The sequence below is a fragment of the Cygnus olor genome, chromosome 4, assembly GCF_009769625.2.
Source record: "Cygnus olor isolate bCygOlo1 chromosome 4, bCygOlo1.pri.v2, whole genome shotgun sequence".
NCBI lineage: Eukaryota > Metazoa > Chordata > Aves > Anseriformes > Anatidae > Cygnus > Cygnus olor.
In genome coordinates, this window is record NC_049172.1 from 7,731,679 (window position 1) to 7,752,692 (window position 21,014).

General features: G+C 36.8%; 1 protein-coding gene across 7 annotated transcripts in view; it reads right to left on the minus strand.

Annotated features, from left to right (window-relative positions):
• Positions 1 to 21,014, minus strand: part of RAP1GDS1 (Rap1 GTPase-GDP dissociation stimulator 1) — a 97,467-nt gene that overhangs the window by 54,818 nt on the left and 21,635 nt on the right. For 4 of the 7 annotated variants that reach the window (XM_040556712.1, XM_040556707.1, XM_040556713.1 and 1 more), the window contains exon 2: positions 10,400 to 10,510. In XM_040556712.1, coding sequence (XP_040412646.1) covers positions 10,400 to 10,510 — 111 coding nt within the window. The remainder of the gene's footprint in view (positions 1 to 10,399; positions 10,511 to 21,014) is intronic. The other 3 variants (XM_040556709.1, XM_040556714.1, XM_040556710.1) reach the window with 1 other exon arrangement.

A 21,014-nucleotide genomic window follows, 5' to 3' on the forward strand; every position in this document is an offset into this window, starting at 1 on the left:
GGTACATTTAGTTTGTTGGTTTTCTTTCAAAATTTAAATCTTTAAATCTGTCCTACCCTTCTCCCATTTCCTTCCTTCGTTTAAAAAATATGTACTACTTTATTCCTTGTTACTCATCCACTTAGCCTCAACTTTTCTGTTTCTGTTCCCTCTCCCTCTCTTGGTTTGAGTAGACAGATTAAATGAATTATCCCTGCACCACTGAATTCAAAGATGCTGGATCAAGACTTAGCAGCTGCTAAACAGGCACCACTTCGTGTCTCCAACATACACAGAACAGTTGTTGTTGAAGGTGCTACACTGAGCTAAGGTAGCTCAGTGCTACTCTTAGTATTTTAGCAGTTTCCAAGACAAAGCAGGAACAACAAAGTAGTAAAATCTTTGTCACGGGCTAAGGCCATCATCTTGCTAAAGAATACTGTCATCTCAGTAGACAACTATAGATAGCAGTAGACAATTAGCAATAATATGGTTTTGTTCTTGCCTTTTTGGAGGAGGGCATTCTAGCTTTCATCTGCATATTTCCTTTTCGTAAGTTACCACTGCCCGTTTGAGTGTTCAGGCTAGGACAGTGTTAGACATCAGGACTAACAGGCAGGCAGGGCTGCTCTGCTCAGACACAATAGGCACCCTCCAAGATCACTCATGGTTGACAGATGCTAGGAATATGGAGGGCAGACCTCAGGAGGCTCAGAAATCCACCTGGAAAGAAGACTGCTGCTAAGAAGAAAGGGCAATGATAAAGATCAAAGAGAAGTTAGAGAGCAAGGAAATTTAACGTTCAACTTGACTCCACTACTTATTAATAGGCCACTGATTAATTGGTATCATTGCTTGCCTACTTGCTTGCACTACGCTGTCTTGCTGTGCTTGTCCACAGGCTTGTGTTGTTGCAGCTCACTCGGCAGTAATGAGCATTAAATCTGTGGGGGTGCTGAGTGCTCTTTTTTATTTATGTGAAATGACAGTAGCCAAAAGCTAATCCTACATGTGAGTGTCAGAATAGGGCCTACAGATGGTTATTATTTTGTTTTAGGCTATAATGCTGTGGAAAAGTTCACAATTATGAAAGCATTGTTACTCGGTCACTGTGTACCTGAAGAGAGACACCTCATTTTACTCTTATTCTGCTTAAATTTGACTTCAAAACTGCAAAAGGTTAGTTTGGTGTTGTTTATGGTGAAGTTTGCCTGAGCAACCTCTGAAATGTAGAGATTTTTCTCTATACTTCAGAAAAGGTCAGCTTAAAATGCCTATCAATGGGAACGAATGAATGTAATTTCAGGTAATTTTTGTATCTTAGAATAACTCTGCTAGGACAAAGGGTTCTACAGATTAGTTTTTTCTATGTTTGGGTTGGGAGGGTAGCCAGTGTTTTACTTTCATAGTAATGTATGAGACAATCACAGAAACAAAACATGAAATGACTACTGCTTAATACTGTATGTACTAAACAGGCACAACATTTCTCTGAAATAGCATGGCATTCTGATGTGCTACAAGTTAAGCAGATAGACACTTATCTGACTCTGCAATTAAGTGCATGTATGTTGAACTGCCATAAATGTACAAAAAGACAACAGAAAAAAGGTAGGTAAACAGAAAAAATAACTTTTTTTTTTTCATAAATCAAAGGCATCAGCAGTGGCAATGCATTTGAAAAAAATCAGTTAAGCCAATATTTCTTAGGTGAGATCTGAATTTAGCAATTACAAAAAAATTCTCTCTGAATCTTCTGTGATTTTTTTCCTCCAGTACAGGAATTGTTCTGAATTGTTCTATGGCCAGTGAAGATCAGAAAAAGTAACGTCAATTATAGGAAGAGTACGAGTACAAGCTAAACTCGACAGCATATGGAAGTCACAGTTATAAAGAACAGAACAAAATCAAGGATTTCCAACTCAGATATAACCTCTGTGTTAACATATGGTTGTGAGAACTGGAAATCCACCAAAACATTGAAGACAGGAAACTAGATGCCTTTGAAGGCAAGTGTCTACAGAAGATTCAGGGCATAGGATGGTAAGTTTCATCTCTGATGAAGGAAGTGAGAAATCAGTACTTTCTGCTGAAATCCACCATTTTCTTTAGCAGATGCCAACGCATCCTCCTCTGTGATGCCATCAAATGGGATCCAAGGGGTTTCAGAAAACCCACTGGTGACTTTCAAGAGAAAACCTGAACAGAAGCTTTAGGTAGGAGGGCTGAGCTCACGATCTCAACACCAGAAAGCTGAAACAGCAGGAAGTGATGGAAAAGACCTGCTAGCATTTGCTCAGGAAGTTTGTAACATCGTGTTATTTTCTCTGATGTGACACAGTGAGTATATACAAATGAAAACAGGGCTTACAGTATACAGCTAAAATATGTTGGAGGGCAAAAAAAAAAAAGGCAGAAAAAAATGACATACCAAAGAAGCCTTACAATAATGCTGAAATTTGCAGTTTCAGACATGAAGCTAAAATTTTCCTGTGTCATTTGATGGTTCCTTATCAGTGATCAGCATAACTCAACAAATAGAAAATTGTGCATCTTAGCCAGTCACGTCTTTAAGGTAAAGTGTGTTATTTTAAACCTTCTTCATTAAACTGTAACTGCTTTACAAAATTTCTAACCCCTTTTTCAAAAATGGGGCCCTGCCCTCTCACTTAAGCTTATCTTTATTGGCATAATTTTGCTTCAGCATTTTTTTACACACCAACGTGCAAACTCACAGGCAGCCTCTCAAACAGCACGTGTAAAAAATGATTGGAAATGCGTGTGCTTGTCTTTGCACTTCAGTCACACGCCAGGCATTTTTTGGAGCCAGGTGCTGAAGGCTGGGATTAGTGGGCATTTTCAGCCTCTTACGCTGAGAAAGAATATCAGAGCCAAAAATAATGTTCTCAGCCAATTTTCAGATTTCTCATCTGTCAAATCTGGGTTATTTATGTCTGCTATAACCTCTTGTATCTGAAATGCAGCATGTCTGGACTAGCAATAACATTTTCATTTTTCTGTTGTTACTGCAATAATTGTCCCAGAAGGCCTGTGGTTTAAAAGAAAACCGATATTTCCTTCTAGTTTTCTTTTTCCAGGCAGTCCTTTCTTGTGGACCTCTATTTGAGGATCTTAGGATAACTATTTTTTGATAGACGTAACATTTATGAGACAGCACTTCATAGGTATAAATCACTATATAATAATATGCAGCAATGGCCAATATTGTTTGCTATTGTACTTCCCTATCCGATTAACCTACCATTCCCAAAATCTGGCAGTACATAGTCATATCTTTTTAGATGTGAGAATAGAGCATTTGCTACTTCTTACCAGAAATCTAAGTTTATAATCTGTCAAAATACTCTTCTCCAGCATGTAACGTTTCCTAGGTTTACCTTTACCTTTCCTAGGTTTTATGTATAAAAAACTAGATTCCTAGCTGCAATTCAGCTATCACGTTTTTTTGTTAGTTTAGGCTGTCATTGATTAAGGCCTAAATTGAAAATATTTGAGCCAATAAAATCATAAATGGATGAAGACGTATCCATTGTCTCACAGATTTTTTTCTGCATAAAACAATTTAAGTTCCAATTACTACATCCTCTGAATTATGATAATAATAAAACACGTAACATTGTGCTCTTAAAACAAAACTCTTGAAACCAAATAATTGTTTTCTTTTTCATAACATAGTTCTTGGTTCCAAAATAGAAAATAACGTGAGCATGTAGTAATACTCTGCTACTTTTTGTTATTCAAAAAGTAATAACATTCAGTAATACACCAAGTCTAATGATTCCACTAGAGATGGTGTCATTAGATGTCATTTTTCTGCAGTATCTGCACTGAGAATTTCTGTCAGTCAGGCAAGCAAATATGCCTCCCTTGCATCTTCAGTTCCACTTGTATGTAGGGGAAGAACGACTTTTCAGAGAATGTCCTTCTGTAATTGCAATTAAAACAAAATAACAAACATGCAAAATACCCTTTGATTTCAAAGTTGCTAAATACGACAGCAATTTAGCAAAAATATCACACCAAATATAAAGCTTTCACTATTATGGCCAAGACGTGTAGGCAGATGGCTCTGGGCTTCAGACGAGTATGTGATATTTTTGTGGTGTCAGAGGGCAGTCTGAAGCCCCGGGGAAGGGAACTTGCTCCCCGCTTCACAATGAACCCAGGGAGATGACATGACAATGTTCTCTGAGAGAAATGCATTCAGACTCACCTACCAGAGCTCTCTTTGCTTTCATTTCCTCCTGTGGATTTTTCTGCAGACTTTAATTCATTTTTTTCTTTACAGACTTTATTATAAAGCAGCTACAAGGCAAACTGTTTATTACTCTAGCCTATTTGGGGAGGGGGTGGGAAGGGGATGAAAACAACCCCTGTTTGTTAAACATTTTCAAATTATAATGGAAGGAATTTTAACATATTACACACAAAATGAAATTACATTTTGCAATGCACAGTTAATCTTAGCATTGTTGTTTTTAAGCTGAATTAAAAAAAAAAAGCTGCAGAATCTCAGAATCAAATGCTCTGACAAACTAATTCCTCCTTTTTTTTTTTTTGTCTTTTCCAATTGTTATGATAATTCTGCACTTCGTATTACTGTAAACTATCTGCTTACAGGTCAGCAAAATTCTTTCCTGACAGTAACACACCAAACCATATCCATACATCTAAATTGTACAGGACAGACAATGGAGCCACTTGTTTAATATATAGTTTTTAAAAGATGCCACGTGATATATGAATTTCACCTCCTGATTTGGTAGAAGCCAGTAATTCATTCAGTGCATGGCTGACTGACTCTATTTCTCTGCTGCTGACACTGCTTATGTATCATGCACCACAGCCTGCCTTCGGAGATCTAAAATACAGAAAGTTCAGCTGTTTAGAAATTATGAATGCTGCTGGGTGGAAGGAGATCAAGCACTTGTGTTTTGCTTTCAGAAATATGGTGGACAGGATGGGTACAAAGTCCCCAGCTATGCCAGTTGACTTCACTGGGAATGCTGGAGGAAGTTCACAAAATAAGGTATGTTTTCCTATTGTAAAGCATTTCTAACGTGTGCTTATCTCTTATCCCCCTGTCATTGCTACCTCTCTGAGCCTATAGCCCTCAGTTTTACCCAGTGCCTCTAGATAGTATATATGACTGGCCTCAGCCACAAGCGCTGGTGACACATAAGAACTAAAATATCTGCATAAATAGGAATAAATGTCTCTCCAAACAATGTCTCCTGAAGAAACCATCTGTGCAGAATTTTCAGACCCAGGTCTCAGATGTGAAAGGCTTTACTGCTGTCTCCCTAGACAAATAGTAGCTAAAAACATTTCAATTTGACTTGCTAAGTATTTACTGGCAGTTATCAGAAATTATTATCCAACTCACCCTTGTGTAGTATAGTACGTGTGTACGCATATGCCTTAATTTGGTTGGTGTGACAAATGGCAGAATAGCACATAAGGCTAGACAAGGGGTATCATGTTCCAAGGTACTACAATTATCAAACAAGTGATGGGTTGACAAAAGGATTGTTAAAAAAAAAAGAAAAAAGGACAAACAACAGATGACATAAAAAGAAATTAGAGCTACAACATTCATCTCAACTTCGCCATCCCTTTCTATATGGTACGTAATATGATATTGGAAGAAAGTAATTTGTAACATTTTAACATAAGAAAAAGTTAAAAGATTGCATGCAAAGTAAACGGAACCAAACCTGTCACTGTACTGTTGGAGACTAAGGAAATTACCTTATGTTTCTGCAACAGCCACAACATATGCTGCATGCATGCAGCTAGCAATTAAAAGCAGTGTAATAGTTCTTTGTGTAGAAAAATTCCTGTGTAGATGCAGTATTTCTACACTGAACTTGTGGGAATGATACATTTTTATTTCCTTTGTTAAAAACACAATTTTGTACTAACACAGGGTTTAACTGTGGTTTTTGGCTGGTGGTAGATGGGAGTGGGTTCCATCAGTGTATTAAAAATACAGTAAATATTATGTAAGTTAAAATAATATTTACATTTCTAAGTCTTAGTGAATATAACTATAAGTTATGTGACTTAAGATCCCACTGTGAACTCCCAATGAAATCACAGACCTATAAAATTTTATTAAAATAAAGTCTATTCCTCGCATGGATTATTTTTCTGTTCTTACTCTAATATGATGACTTACTGAACTATAATCAGAATGCAAATTTCATTAATATTATCATACACATGGGAATATATTAAGGGAAAGTAGAATCATTATTTGAGAAATTTTATTAAAACTATTTCTGTTACAATTAACCTATAATTTAGTATAAACAATCTGACTTCTAATTATTATTACTCAGCTTTTACCTTTCTTTGAAGGATCTCCAGTGGAAACATTGCTATTTTAATGTTATACGAAAACATAAGTAATGAAACTTTCCCATGTAAAACATATTCCACATTATCTACCTAGACATTATTTAATTCTACCCACAAAAGAAGAGACTAGCTATGAATCAATCATTGTGGCATCACTCCATGCACTCTGGGGACAGCCTGTACAGTATGAACAGTCTTCAGAGCAGTCCTGGTAAATTCCCTTACCTTAAACATATATGTATGTTTATATATATATATATATATATATATATATATATATATATATATATATATTTATAGTCACAAAAGGTTAGACTACTAGTCCTGTAAAATCTGCTTTAATAATAGGTTATTCTTAAGGTACCCAAACATGACTTATCTGGCAGAAACTTGGTAACAGTGTGTCTTTGCACCGTAGCTCACTGGTTCTCCCGTTTCAACTCATTTCAGGCAAATCAAGTTATTTAAAAAGAAATTGATTTAAAGTATAAAAAAAATGTTTCATGAAAAAAATCACATTTTAAAATGACAAAATGGGTATTTGACTCTAAACAATTTAAACTATGTTCTCTGACGGGTATGGAAGTCATCTCTTAAACCATTCTGTCATGTTGTCTTATTTTGGTTACGGGTTACGTGTTACTGCTCCTATCTACCAATATAAATTATGTCATTTCTGTGAAATGATTGACTTCTTGTTAATGGTAAAACATTTGTGATCATTTAGCCCTAAATGTTTGCTTGATAATACATATATTGAGAGAGAGAGAGAGAGAGAGACGTATTAATACACAGAGGTATAGTTTGTAACACATCTATATGATATTATCATATATGTAATCTGTACATATGGTACACACCGTACCAAATAAATAAATAAATAAATCAACATTAAGAAGTTAACTAGATGGATAAGAACTATGAGAAAGGACATTCACTGGCTGCTTGGTCAAAGGAAGAAGGACTATCACAATATATTGGTAGCTCAACTATCTCACAGACTGCAGTGTTTAGAAAGACAATTATATACTATAACTACTTCTTGAACCAATCCATTACATGTAATTTACCTAATAATCTCTGAAGTCTTCTGAACGAGCTGCTGTTCTTACAAATTTATGCCGAAAGAGAAGCCTGTCTTCTTTCTGAATTTTTTTTTCAAAATCATCAGACTATCTTGGGAACAAAAGCCTGTTTTCTGGAAACTCAGTAAAACTTTGGTATCAAACTGTCTAATTTACTTGAAAAGCAACTGATTTATAGGCTCCTAATTTACTAGCAAGATGTTGAAAAAACTGTCCTATCTAACCCATCTAATTTTTAGTGAGTTATTTTAGACAAAATGCTTTTGCCGTTTTGGCTCTTCCCTCCCCCTAAATTGGATTATCATTAAACATACTTTCTTTAATGTCTTTACTTTGATAGTTTCTGTAAAACAAGCCTTTTCATACTCTCTTTTTGCACTAGCAAAGAATGTCTTCCCTAGTTCAAAGGTATCAGAAGCAAATTTTGGATGCATAGTTGATCACTAAGAAAGCTGACTCTCTTCTCCACAGAACACAGGCAGAGGTATAAGCGTATTGGCACCTAATCTCCTCTACTTTGTAGCTGTAGGGTAGTAATCTTTATCACAAAATACATCCTCTCCTTTGGGATACTGTCAAACCGGAAAATTAATTACCTAGAAATGGAAAGGTCAGTTTAATTACCCAAAGCTGGAACCGTATTCTCTGTTTTGGAGGACAACTTACTGCTTGCTTTGTTTTGAAGGATATCATCTGAATTGTCTTTCAGATATATATATTCAAGGTGCAGTTAATGTCCTGAGCAATTTGAAAAAGGGCAATAGTGCTTTTCTACTTCAGCTTTTTGATGAAAAGTTCACACAAGTCATCAATAAGTGATCATTATTAAACATTTTTGTGTTTTTTTGGTCACCCTGGAAAAAATATATGAAACTGCACCTCCATTGAGGGCAGCCCACTTAAGAATTTTAGTGGAGGAAGATCTCTATATCCACTGGAAATTAATTGTCCTTACCTCCACTTAGAGTTGAGATTTGCCTAACCTGTGCATTAGTAAGCAATGTCACTACATGTATAAAATCATTGTGAGGAGAATGAATAGGTGGTGGATAAAATGATTATCTTCTGGGCAGAGGAAAATGCGATGAAAGGTGATACAGGAAGATGAGAAGGCACAGAAAATATGAGAGAAAACAGATACCAAGCAATAGCAAAAAAAGAGTCACCATCTTCACTGGCTAATGGAAAGAAGAAAAGGCAAAGTGTAGTAGGGGGAGCAAAGTGTGTTTGAAGGTATTTGTATTTAAGAACCTTTATTGCTTCTTGTCAATCTAGTTCAGTATTCTTTAAGTGAAGTGATCCAAATCTACCTCTATCTTGGGCAACTGAAAAAATGTACAGATCTGTATCACATGGCAGTTCATCAGGGTTATATTCATATTACTGACTTACATGTAAAAAACATGGTAAACCAGGCAGGGATTAGAGCTAAATTCTGTAAAACTACCCAAGAAGAGAGAGGTCAAAATCCTAATCTGTTTATCTGATTTGGCAGCCACAAGATCAGAAGAGAAAGGATTTTGGAAAGAAGAGTAAAGCCCCAGACTGCAATGGAAGAGAGTCATCTGGTTGCAAGGAAGCACTGGTATGTTTGCTGTGCATTAGTCAAAATTACTTTGCATCTGCCAAACTTGTGCTGTGACACAGCTATGCAACCTTCATAGGCAAAATGATAAACTCTGCTATTTATACTAAGCACTAAGTGCATCGTCATTATTCATACCATCTTCTTTTTATTGCTTAAGTTTAAGCATTAGACTTTAAAATATTGGAAATACCAAAGCCAATTGAAAATTGGATTAAAGAATTGGATATGCCTAATAAATAAACCTGTTATAAAAATGATTCATCATCTTCAAAAAATGGGTTGATCTAAAAAACAGAGTTTATTATTTCCTGGCTGACATCTCCTTGCAAAATAATTAAATTGAAACAAAAAAACCCCACCACTGCCATTAAATGCAAAGACTGTTATTATCCACATGACATCTTTGATGTGATATGGATGGAACTTACATCCTATTGTGAAAAAACTCATGAAGTATTTTACACCAAGAAAACCAAAATGATGTGATTTGTAGAATAACATTATGGGGAAGAAACAAGACTGATTGATAGCATATACTTTTGAGAGTACTGATATTTACAAAGGACCATCATTTTATGTTTAAAAAAAGGAAGTTTAATCATGACTTGTATCTATTCTGACAAGTTTTTTGACCTGAAATTGTACACAGATTTTTCTTCTGCCACCATGTGAAGTGCTAAGAAAGTTAAACTTGGAAGAGTCTCATAAGCTGTCATCTTCATTTACCATACCTTTCTGCCTGCTAGGAGTAGGGACACACATTCCACAGCTTTCAGTAAAAAAAAAAAAAACAGCAACAAAAACCCACAACCAAACAAAAAAAACAAGCAAACTCTTCTTGTTCCATTCTTAAGTTATTTTTGTTATCATATTAGCTGTCAAATTTGGACCATCTTTGGATAGCAGGCCCACTTCTGCTAATTAAAACTACTTTCCTAAGAAATATAAATCGGAAATATGAGGAAAAATACACTATGGATAGGAAACCATGCTCTTTTAACCAGAATTAGCAAGCAGCTCCCATATCCCTCTCCCTGTCCCATCAAGTTCATTTGTCCATCTTTGTCCTTTGTTTTTCATGTGAAGAAATCTTCACTCAATTTTCACAGTTCTTGTGCTACTTCATAATATTGGAAAAAGGACTGGACTACAGCTGTTTCAGATATCGGGAATTTACCTACCACTGTCTTCGTTACCACCTGAATGTCACACATATATGGGTTAAAAAAACAATACAAAACCCAGAGCAATCAATCTAGCAGCCCATTGCTTGAGTGAGTCTTTCAGACATAATTTATTACCTCCCTTTTTATTCACTGATCTCATGATATGATTTAAAATTTTAAAGGTCCATAGAACTTACTGTTTTGTGCCAGAGCTTGAAGCAGACAGTCCAAGCATCCCTCCAAGCTATCTGCCATGCTGTCAGTGGTTGTTATCTTCAGCTTTTTCAGGGCATCACTTAGATTATCTGCTTGGTAAACACAAAGAAAAGAGAAGTCAGTGTCATTAGCAATTTGGTAACAGCACTGAATGTAAATAGTTACTGTAAAGTAAACAAAATCCTGTGTCAATGAAGAAGGAATGAATGGTCTATAGTATATATTTCTGAGTATACAAAAAGCCAGAAGTCAAAGGTTATGCATGAAATTAAACTTTTCAAATTTATGCATACATTTATCATTCTGCATCTGAGAACAGGATGCCAGCAGGCACTTTATGAAATGCTGCTGAATGGCAATTTAGCCATCAGTATTGCCTCAGTCTAGTTGGTTCAGAAAACCAGCAGCAGTATCTTTGCTTCTATCCTTGTGCGGGGCAAAAATATGATGGAAATAAGCACATCTTGAATTTTTTCATCAACAATTGGAAAGTAATTGAAAATGCCATTTTGTGTGTGCTATACAGGGTTCCATCTTGACGAGACATTCACAAAGCCCTAGTGCTAAGCTTAGAGCCTTTAAAGGACTATACCATTTTCCACCACATTGTTACAAGCACCACAGTTTATATGAACTGTGTTAACTGTTTAAATTCAACTGATCTGTGAAAATATAAGGCATCTTCTAGAAATCAGAACCTTCTGAATTTCAGGTAATTTAATAACTCTTCCCTCTTTAGAAAACAAAACAAAATGAAACAAAACAAAACAAAAAAGAACCAAATCAATTCAAACCATGTAATACAATTCTCAACAGACGCCCTTTTATTCTCATACAAGTTAGGGTAGTATCCCTGCTACCATTTTGAGTACTCTGCTTATTCGGGGAGAAAATATAAGTGCGTTAGCAGCTGCAGCCCGGGTCTCTTCGGCCTGCCCACTGATGACTAACCTCACTGTGAATGGACTACCCTTTTAAAAACGAGTGCTGATTCGGTTTCCATGCCAACTCTGTCAGTGAGCAGGAATTGTTACTCAAAACAAATAATGTTAAATAGTGTCTAGCCGCCTACCATTCCCTGGTGACTAATCAGAAAGCCTTCACCCCAGCCCTAGAGAACCGTAGGTACGGTCCCTTCGCCACACATCGCTGGCATCTTCTGGGCCTGAAAGGCAGCCAGTGCTGCCTCAGAGCTTTGCACCGACGTAGGAAGCCCCCTTCAGAAGCAAGCTGGCAGCTGCTGCACTTTGCCTCCTCCTCACTTGCCCACATACGGGATGGTGCAAAGGAAAGGAGGCAAGAGCTTCCCTTATGCTGCCCTTCTTTGCCTTTGAGGCGCTGGCGGCCTGCTGGAGGCGCAGGAGGTGTGCCATGGAGGCAGCGGAATCACACTCGTGGAGCTGCTTCGCTTCTCAGCCAAAGCTGGGGCTTTCATCCCACTTCCATTTTTGATTCACCTATCCTTGTGTAGCCCAAGTCCCATACAGATAAAAGTACGGTGCTTCATTTTTTTAAGTTCTCAGTCTTTAGGTATTAAATTGTTTATCAGGCAGTTGGTTTGTTTACTGACTAATATGCACGTGGCCTTAGCTAGGCTACAGGAAGGAGCCCCCTCGCCCCTAAATGTGAGCCAGCAGTGTGCGGGCAACTCTGGGAGCTTTTCTGGCAGCTGCACTTGGTGCTGCCCCCTGAGACTTCAAGCCTGTCTCCCTCCCCTTGCCCTGCTAAGCCAACACCTCCTGGAACAAGCCAGCAAGAAAAAAGATCATTTTCCCTGGTAGTGTCCAGTGGGTTTAAATGTAGTGCGTGTGTTGCATGACACTCAACCAGCGATAGAGCTGCACGTCCGCTGCAAAATGTCATTACTTAAATTATTCAGGAAATATCACTGGAATTTGTCAAATTACACCGCTGTGGGGTACTCAATGACCAACCACGTTACTGCAAATTAACACTGTGCTTCACCTCCTCTTCCATTTTCTTCACCCACTACCCTCTCTCATACCTCTCTCTCTTCAGTTTTCATCTACTGTGGCACTACCCCTCTTCCATCACACAGGCACCTCATCTCATCTCCCTGCATGCTAACACATGTAGCTTTGAAATCGCAGAAGCTGTTTATAGCAAGAGGACTATGAGAGAGATGGGTATCAAAAAAGCAGGGGTGCCCAGTGTCTGTGGAAGAAGAAAATGCATAGGTAAAAAAATCACCTTCACACCAGTTTTTGCAGACGATGGAGAGAGGCTTCTGTTATCAGAGACCTCACCAGGCCTTGTTTCTCTCTTATAGCCTCTTCTACCTTATATGCCTGATAAATAACAAACTCCCACTTATAATTGTATTTGACTGGGCAAAGAGATGAGTGCTCTATCTCAAATGTTTGTAATTTCTTCCACTCCTTGCCACATCAGAACCTGCAGGAGGTGCTGGGAACGTCTCCCCCATCTTTTTTTCCTACTCCCTCCTGGCTGCCTTCTGCTTACTTTTTCTGGGGGAAGTCTACCATTTTAATACTCCACAGTTACCTATGATGTGCACCATGATGTATTTTGGGCAAAATCTTCAGACGTGACTGACTAAATATTTCAATCCCTCAACTTTTTATGGTACTGAGCATGTACACATCTCACTAACATACACAGACTTTTAGCTTGAGACATACTTCAAAAGTCAGCCAATGCTTATGCCACATTACCTTTAAAATGCGAAATTGCCACTCAGTAGATATGATTAAATACTATAAGTAATTTAAAAATACAATACAAAGAAATTAAATTAGAAACCATATGCATAAAAAGAAAACACGTGTAAGAATACTGCAGGAGCACTAGACCTCTGGCCACAAAGTCAGAAGGCCACAGGGACAGAGGGAAAAAGTACCTTTCAGGAAACACATTACTTGCTCATTTTGTCTCTTTCTGTCAAAGCCAGGGCTTTCTCCTTTCTAAACAGGGTTAATACCTTGAAAGACATATTTATCTTTGAAATCTGGGAGTATCGGATATATGCAAATACATCTTAAACAAATTCATAGGTTTTGTTCCTTTTTTTCTCCTTCTTTTGCTGTTCTGAAAAGAACAAACCTTACAGTTTGAGATGACAACGACAGGGATATTCAGAGTGAAAAGACTGCAGTGGTCCCGTGGGTTCCTACCATATAATTACACAAGGCTTCCCGATTTCTGCAGTTTCACAGTTGCGCTGAACCTGTCATTTAGGCAGGAAGCTGCAGATGCTTTTCTTCCATGTACAAAACCCCCATTGTTTTCTTGTGATCATGTCTTGCTTACTTTTCCATCTCTTCCTCTGTTTCTGTAGAATCTGTTTCCAGAAGGCTTGTTACTGCACAGGCTGATCATATTCTCAGAGATAAAAACCCGTGGGATAAAACCAATGTAAGGAATCTTTTTGGCTGTGTGACAGGGAAATGTGAATAAGTAGATTTTGTCAATATGTAAGGTCATGTGAAAGCTTACATTAGCTGGGAAGATTTAAGGGGACCAGGTCAGGATGGTAAAGGTAAAAATAAGGCTAGTAGTGATACATATGATACAGTTGCTCAGCAACCTGGTATCATGTCGTGAGTTTGTGAGGCATCAAGTCAGCAGTTTAACAGTAGGATGAACCATTTTGTCTATCCCAAGCACAGGGAGTGACTCATACTTAACACCTGGCTTAAAGGACTGCTTTCAGTATAATTAGTTCTCTCATCTGGGCAGAAAATCCTGAACCCCACAGCCTTTAGTACTTGATATCCTAACAATATAAACTGGTAAGTCAGGACGTGGAGTCTGGCAAGGGCTGTCAGACCCAACTGTCTGGCCTATTCCACCTCCTGTTGCATTTTGACTTCCCCTGAAAATTACTCCTGCACAAACACTCGCAAAAATGGGGTGTATTAAATCCTGTAGTAACGTGTTACTTTTGGTGGCAACACATTATTACTACTACCTCTTGCACAGGCTTTTTTTTTTTTTTTTTTTTTTTAGAAAAATAGAAGATGACTAACGTAAGTAAATGCTTTAATATTCCATTCTGTTTCTGAGAGCTTTTCGGTGACTCATTTTCAATCACTAATTTGTTTTATACAAAAGTACTGTTCCTTCATCTCATAAAAATCTGGTAGTTGATCAGCCTTGTTTTGGATCAGGGCCACAGGAATGCTGGATATGCTACAAACAGTTTTACAAGGTAGCCAGTAGTATATCTGGGGATGCAGCTTTTGTGTACAAGAGCCAACTTGCTAATTTTACATTGAGTTCACAGCATCTTCATCCAAACCACAGAGAAAGTCAAGGTACACGAAAAAGCCATCTTTTAAGACTGACATTAAAAAAAATATTTAAAATGTTTCAGAAGAGTATTTAGACGGATAGCTTTTCTCTGCACAGTTTATTTTTCTCAATTTTGTGATCTTACCCAGTATAGAGATTTTAAAAGAAAAGATCCACCTTGAACATATCATTAACATTTCCTGTATCTTTTGATTGACACTCAGTACACTGTTCTGAGTACAGGTACTATTTGATTATACATGCAACCTGACAGACAAGGAATTCAAAATAAATAGGATGTACTGAACCAGAACAATCAGGAACTACAAATGTCCGTTCTGCAGACATTGTTCAGCCTGCAAAATTAGAGAAGGATCTCTGGGCACAGAGAAACAAGTCTCGGAAAGTTGAGGCATAGATGCTCTAGCCATGCTGGTTATATCTGCAGGCATCTCTTTTCACTTAGCATCTTTTGAGCAAGATGCTTTCGGCTGCACTGGTGCTCTTGGTGTGTAACCTTTCCAAGTGACAACCTAGCACAGGGTTCTCCTCTTTGGTTCCACATCTTGAATACTGGATGCAACTCTAGGCACCCCATGTTGTAAACGACACCCTGAAGAACTAGAAAAGGCACAGACATGGCTGAACAAAGGTAAGGAATGCCTCAAGAAGTTAAACAGGCAAGAACTCTTCATCTTGAAAAAACAATGACTGAGTGTAAGAATGATTGAGATATATGGAATTAAGAATAGCCCTAAATCAGTGAGAATAAAGCTACTATTTACTATTTCTCCTAACACAACAACTACAATATCAAAATGAAATTATGAAGTAATAAACTTAGAAAAGAAAGTATATTTTCACACCAGATGTATTTAAACTGTCAAACTGGAACTGTAAACAGATTCACTTAATTTATTCAATGAGAAAAATTTTGTGAGGAAACTAAAACCCACCCATGGCTATTAATACTAAAATATGCACTAAACTTCTGGAGTAGGAAGTTCCTAACCTGCAGATTACTATAAATTGGCAAAATACCACTCTGCACTTGCCCCATCCTGTCTCTGCCCTGCCCAGTGTTTTCCCAGACGTATGCTTCTGGGCACTCACTGTCAGAAATAGGACAAATTGGGTGCCCCAGCTTTCAGTATGACCCACAGGGCTACAGGGGGGGTACATGGCATTCGCATGGTCACATTGTGCCTCGGTGCTCTAGTTCACCAGGAAAAGAAGATGGCCAAACAAATCTCCCCAGTTGTGCTTGGATGTTATTGGGCCATTTGTTTGGACCCAGCATCCTGGAAAAGACCTTTACAACAGCCAGTAAGGTAATTCCTCGGTTATTAACTGCATCTGCGGTGCTGAACGGGTCCTGAGGCTGACCCTGGCCCTAAACCAGGTTAGCAGTTAAATCCATGAATCCACCTCCTAATCCAGGAGGAACTTTTGTCTGTTTAAAACAGAAATCCTTCTTGTTTGCCTCTGCCTTACCATGTTCATAGAGGTGGGTTAAGGTTTTTTTCAACCAATTTTACTACTTCTAAGGAAATATTGACAGATCATTAATTGCAAGGCTCCTCCTGCAACCTGTTTTTAACTTAGGTATACTTGCTCTACTTTTCCAGCATAGTAGCTAATTTTAATGAGATTGCCTATTTTTGACAACAGTTCAACTGCTTCATTCTTAAACACTTTCTGAATCTTAGATATATACCATCTGGTCTTAGAGACTTGTTACTCTTTCATTTATCCATTTGCTTCAGCATCTGTTCTGCTGACACCTCAATCTCTCAAAGAGCTTCATTTTTATTACCTGAAAATACTGACACACTATGGCTCATTGCCACCTGAGCAGTAATCTACCTAATTATTTTTGGTAATTATCAGGTCAGCCTATACACGCTAACAACTACTTAGTTCGTATTCAAAACCAGGAGGGAAACCTAAATAAAACTGAACCAGCTAGTACCCAGTTCACTTGAAGTTTCTTACCAATGCAGATTATTCATTTTGCTGCAGCTTTATGCAAAAAAGGGCATTTTGTTTTGTCATTCACCCCTGAACTCCCTCAGTAAAATGCCTGAAAAGACGCAAAAAGCATACACCTTTGCACGTAAGTAGAATTAAAAGCATCAACCCTTCTAATTAATACAATCTCATATAATTAAAACATATTTACACTACTGCAAGGTACATAGATCTGTAGCTGCTGTAATTGGTTTCTACATGTTAGCAATACTTTCCTTATTACTTAGTCCTGAGTTGCAAAGGCAAGACAACAAGAATGACATTTCAGAAGATTTTGCAGGATCTTGGAAGATTATTGTCCCTTCCTAAGGAAAATGTGATACAGATTTAGGTATCTTTATACTTCAAAATGAAATACTGAAGATTTGGAGTTATCTTAAGGTCCAAAGAAACTGATCAAAATTCAATGAAATCTACATAACAATTTTTACTGGTTTGCAGGGTGTTTAAAAACATGAAAACCCTTAAAGGTCATGTTTAAAACATTGTCTAAAAGAAGGATGAAATAGATCTTTTCATAAATAAAAAAGAAATACATTGTTTGATAAAGAGAATCTGTACTAGAATTTCATTTAAAAGTCAGCTGATGTTAGAAAAAATAATTTCAACTAGCAAAGGCATATGGTTCTCAGTTTATGGAAAGATCTTTTCTGGTACTTTATTACTAGGAGTAGAACATAAAACCATATACAGTATGGCTACTGATCGTTTAAAAAATACATTTAATTGACAAATAACTGCACATTTTATTTTCATATAGTTTATTGTTTCCAGCCACACAACCAAAACCCAGGAGACATGCAGGGCAAGAACATAAAATACTAATTAGGACCTTTGCTAGACAAAAGCCTTTTAAATTCTCACTGGATCCTTAGTAAGCAAGAAACACACATCATCATCTACAAGCAAAACTGAATACCTTCAGTGAATTGATTCAATGCTCTGTTATAAAAGTGGTAATAAAACAGGTAAGATGCCTGCTTTATCCTAAGTGATGTGTTTTATCTAGACCGGTCGAAATTACACATAAAAATTAATATCTGGTCTTCGTCTATGTCCTCAGGCTTAATTCTAGTATGTTCATGTGACTCTTTTCATAAATATGTTAGTTTCATAAATTCATGTGTATCACAGTTCATTTCTTCAGACACCCTACTGAATTGGAGCTCTTACCATTTTTCCCTTTTTAAAGTTTTTTAAAGACAATCTTTAAGTGATTTCTCTCCCCATATTACTATTCAGCACACTTGTGTTTCTGGAAAGCAGCATCAGAATTTCGAATCCAGAGGAAAATCAAAATTCATTGCAGTACTTTTCCCATTTGGAGAAACAGGCAAAAGCAGGGCAGGGCACCTGCCCTGTGTCCTTCCATAATAGAAATGTCCTTGAACACTTCAGCTACTGCCAGCAATAACGATTTTTTTTTTTTTAAAGAGATGCTAGACAGTCAAAAGAATAACTTTTAGCATCTTAGGAGTTTGTTTAGTTCTTGTCTGCCCACTTAGTTCACAAAAGGCCGGTTTCTGCTAGCAGCTCGATTCTGACTTTTTAGCCCAACTATGGAAATGAATTGCTGTGTTTGTGGCCTCCCACACCAGCTCCCAAGAACAGCTGAAATGATGCAATTCCCACGTTGTCAATTCTCACAATATTATCACGTGTTAGCTATTATTTCTCCAAAGGCATTGCTCTCAGTCTCATATACCTGAGAATATCAAGTTCAGCATCTCAAAATACATTTTTCACCACTCAGGTTTGAGCAAAAATAAACAAACAAATAAATAAATAATATATATATATATAGGGTATTAAGTAACCCAAAAAATGACTTTTTACACCAATCTCAATTTTTTTCCCCCAGTTTTGCTTATAATTTGTCATTCTCAGGTTCTGTTATGTGGGCACAGTTATAAGCGTACTTGTCACAATATCCTTAAGCATCGGTTAGATTTAAACAAATGCTACCATTACTAGTGTAATCCCCAAAACAAGTAAAACAGATATCCATGCAAAAATTTAATACAGTCCATAAGATTTCCATAATTCCTTTATCTTATAGATGTGTATACACAAAGGCTTATATAGTGTATATATACACTACTGCAAACAAAAAATTGTTAGGTTGCAAAGAAAGTATTAAAAACAAAAAAAAGTTCCAAAATACAATCATCCCATGTACATTTGACCCTGGAAAATATTTGCCATATGACATACGATACAATATCATACCCAGATGTATACATGAATATTTTTTGCAATATTTCTTTTCCATACCAAGATGTATACATGATGAATATTGTTTTTTGCAATATCTCTTTCAGGATAAATGTTCTGTCAAAGAACAACAATTTAATGTCTTGGTGTATCCTCCTTCATGTGAATCTAGCCAAACACTACTCAAAAATCCTTCTCTGAAAGATTACTTCCTTCCTCATTAGCAATTACAAAGTTAGCATCATTACATTATGTCAGAGTACTTCAAAGATGTTAATGTTCTTGTTTTCAGAGAGTATTTATAAGGTAAGATGGAATCAATACACTACTTGAGTGATGAGCAAACTGAAACATAGAAAATTTAAAAAGCTCTTTCTGAAGAGTCAAATTCAGCCATACTGCAAATGACTGAAACAATCCTGAAAATAAAGTGTAACCCAAATAATAATCAATGTTATCATTCCCTATGATACATTACATAGAAATAAACAACCACACAGAAGAGGAAAGCTTATGTGTACATGCATGCACATGCACACACACAGAAAGGACAGCTTCTCTTTACTGGTTCTTCCTTCCACTCGTGTTTACATAATTGTTGGTTTATTTTGTTCTTTTGTCTCCTCTCCTGCCGCACAAGACCCTATCTGCTTGAAGCGTTTTTAATCTAGTAACCAAGAGAGACTTTGTCAAGTCAAGATAGCAAGAAGAGAGAGCAGGTGATAGAATAAAAATCATCTATAAAAATAGTACTGTCTAGAAACAGAATATTTAAATCTTGTTTTTTTTTTTTTTTTTTTTTTTTTCTCGCTCAGCTTGATCTTTCCTTTGGGGTGCTATTGCACCTATGCTACTGCATATAACCTTTTCTGATTGTACCTACTCTAAAAGTTTTGATCCTAATACGACTCTAGTTAACTGACTAGAAATGGCAAATGCTACTAATCACACCAAAAAAAAAAGAGGGAAACACTTTCCAAAAAATGTTTTTGAATTTTCCTTTAAATTATTTCCCTGACATATTAGAACAAACACTGACCTTTTTTTTTTTTTTTAAATAATTTAATGGGGCTCCCAATTCTCTATACATTTTCCAAGTTTTGTAGTACAAAATATGGCTTGTTAAATGATACTGGGCTTCTCTGACATTTAAGTTATACACAAAACTTAGGCTTCAATAAAAATATATACATAAATAAGTAAATGAAAATCAAGCAGTACAAGGCTGAGGATACAAAGTTCCAGTACTGAAGAAGCTGAGAAGAACTCTTTTGGACCTCAGTGAGCTCTAGGTCTAGTCTTTGGCCTACACTATGCGAGTATACATAAATCAGACAATATAAGTACACAGTACAGTATCTGTCATAACTGTATTTATGTTATCAGTTTGAGTTATTGAACAAATACAGGATCTGAGTCTGTGCAAAGCCCCCAGGCTCATCCTTCCCCAGTCACAGCGAGAATTCTGCCTAAACAAGATACTCAGGCTCAAAATTAGTACCGCTAACTCTAATTGTATGTCGCATTAGTGTTCCTCCTGAAGCCTCAGATACTGTAATAAGTCAGATGTTATGAAACAGTAATCTGTAACACAGCACGTTTCTGGCTATCATGGATTCCCTGAAAGCCTTGAAAATGGAAACGAAGCACTTAAAAGGCAAATGATGAGTCCACGGCTTGTTAGAGATTTTGTTTCTTAAGAGAGATGGAGATTAGAGATTTTGTCTCTTTTCTTTGCTTCTTAAGCTGTCTGGTTTGAAAGTCATCCTGTGATTTACCAGAGACTATGGAGATTTTCAGTTTTCTGAAATTTCTTACTGACAATGAAGCCATGATGATGGGAGAATAGGAGGATTCACAGACATTCACATGGTTTTATATATTCATCAGAGTTTTTAAACAGAAATATGACATCGCTACTGTTAGTGGTACCTGATGTGAGAAAACAAGTTTTTTTTTAATATTTATATATTTTTGTTACCTCTTACAAAAATATAAACTTTGCCTGTTTATTAAAAAGTCTGTTTCTAAATTCTAGTTTTAACACAATCACAAACTGTGTAAATAAAAACACCT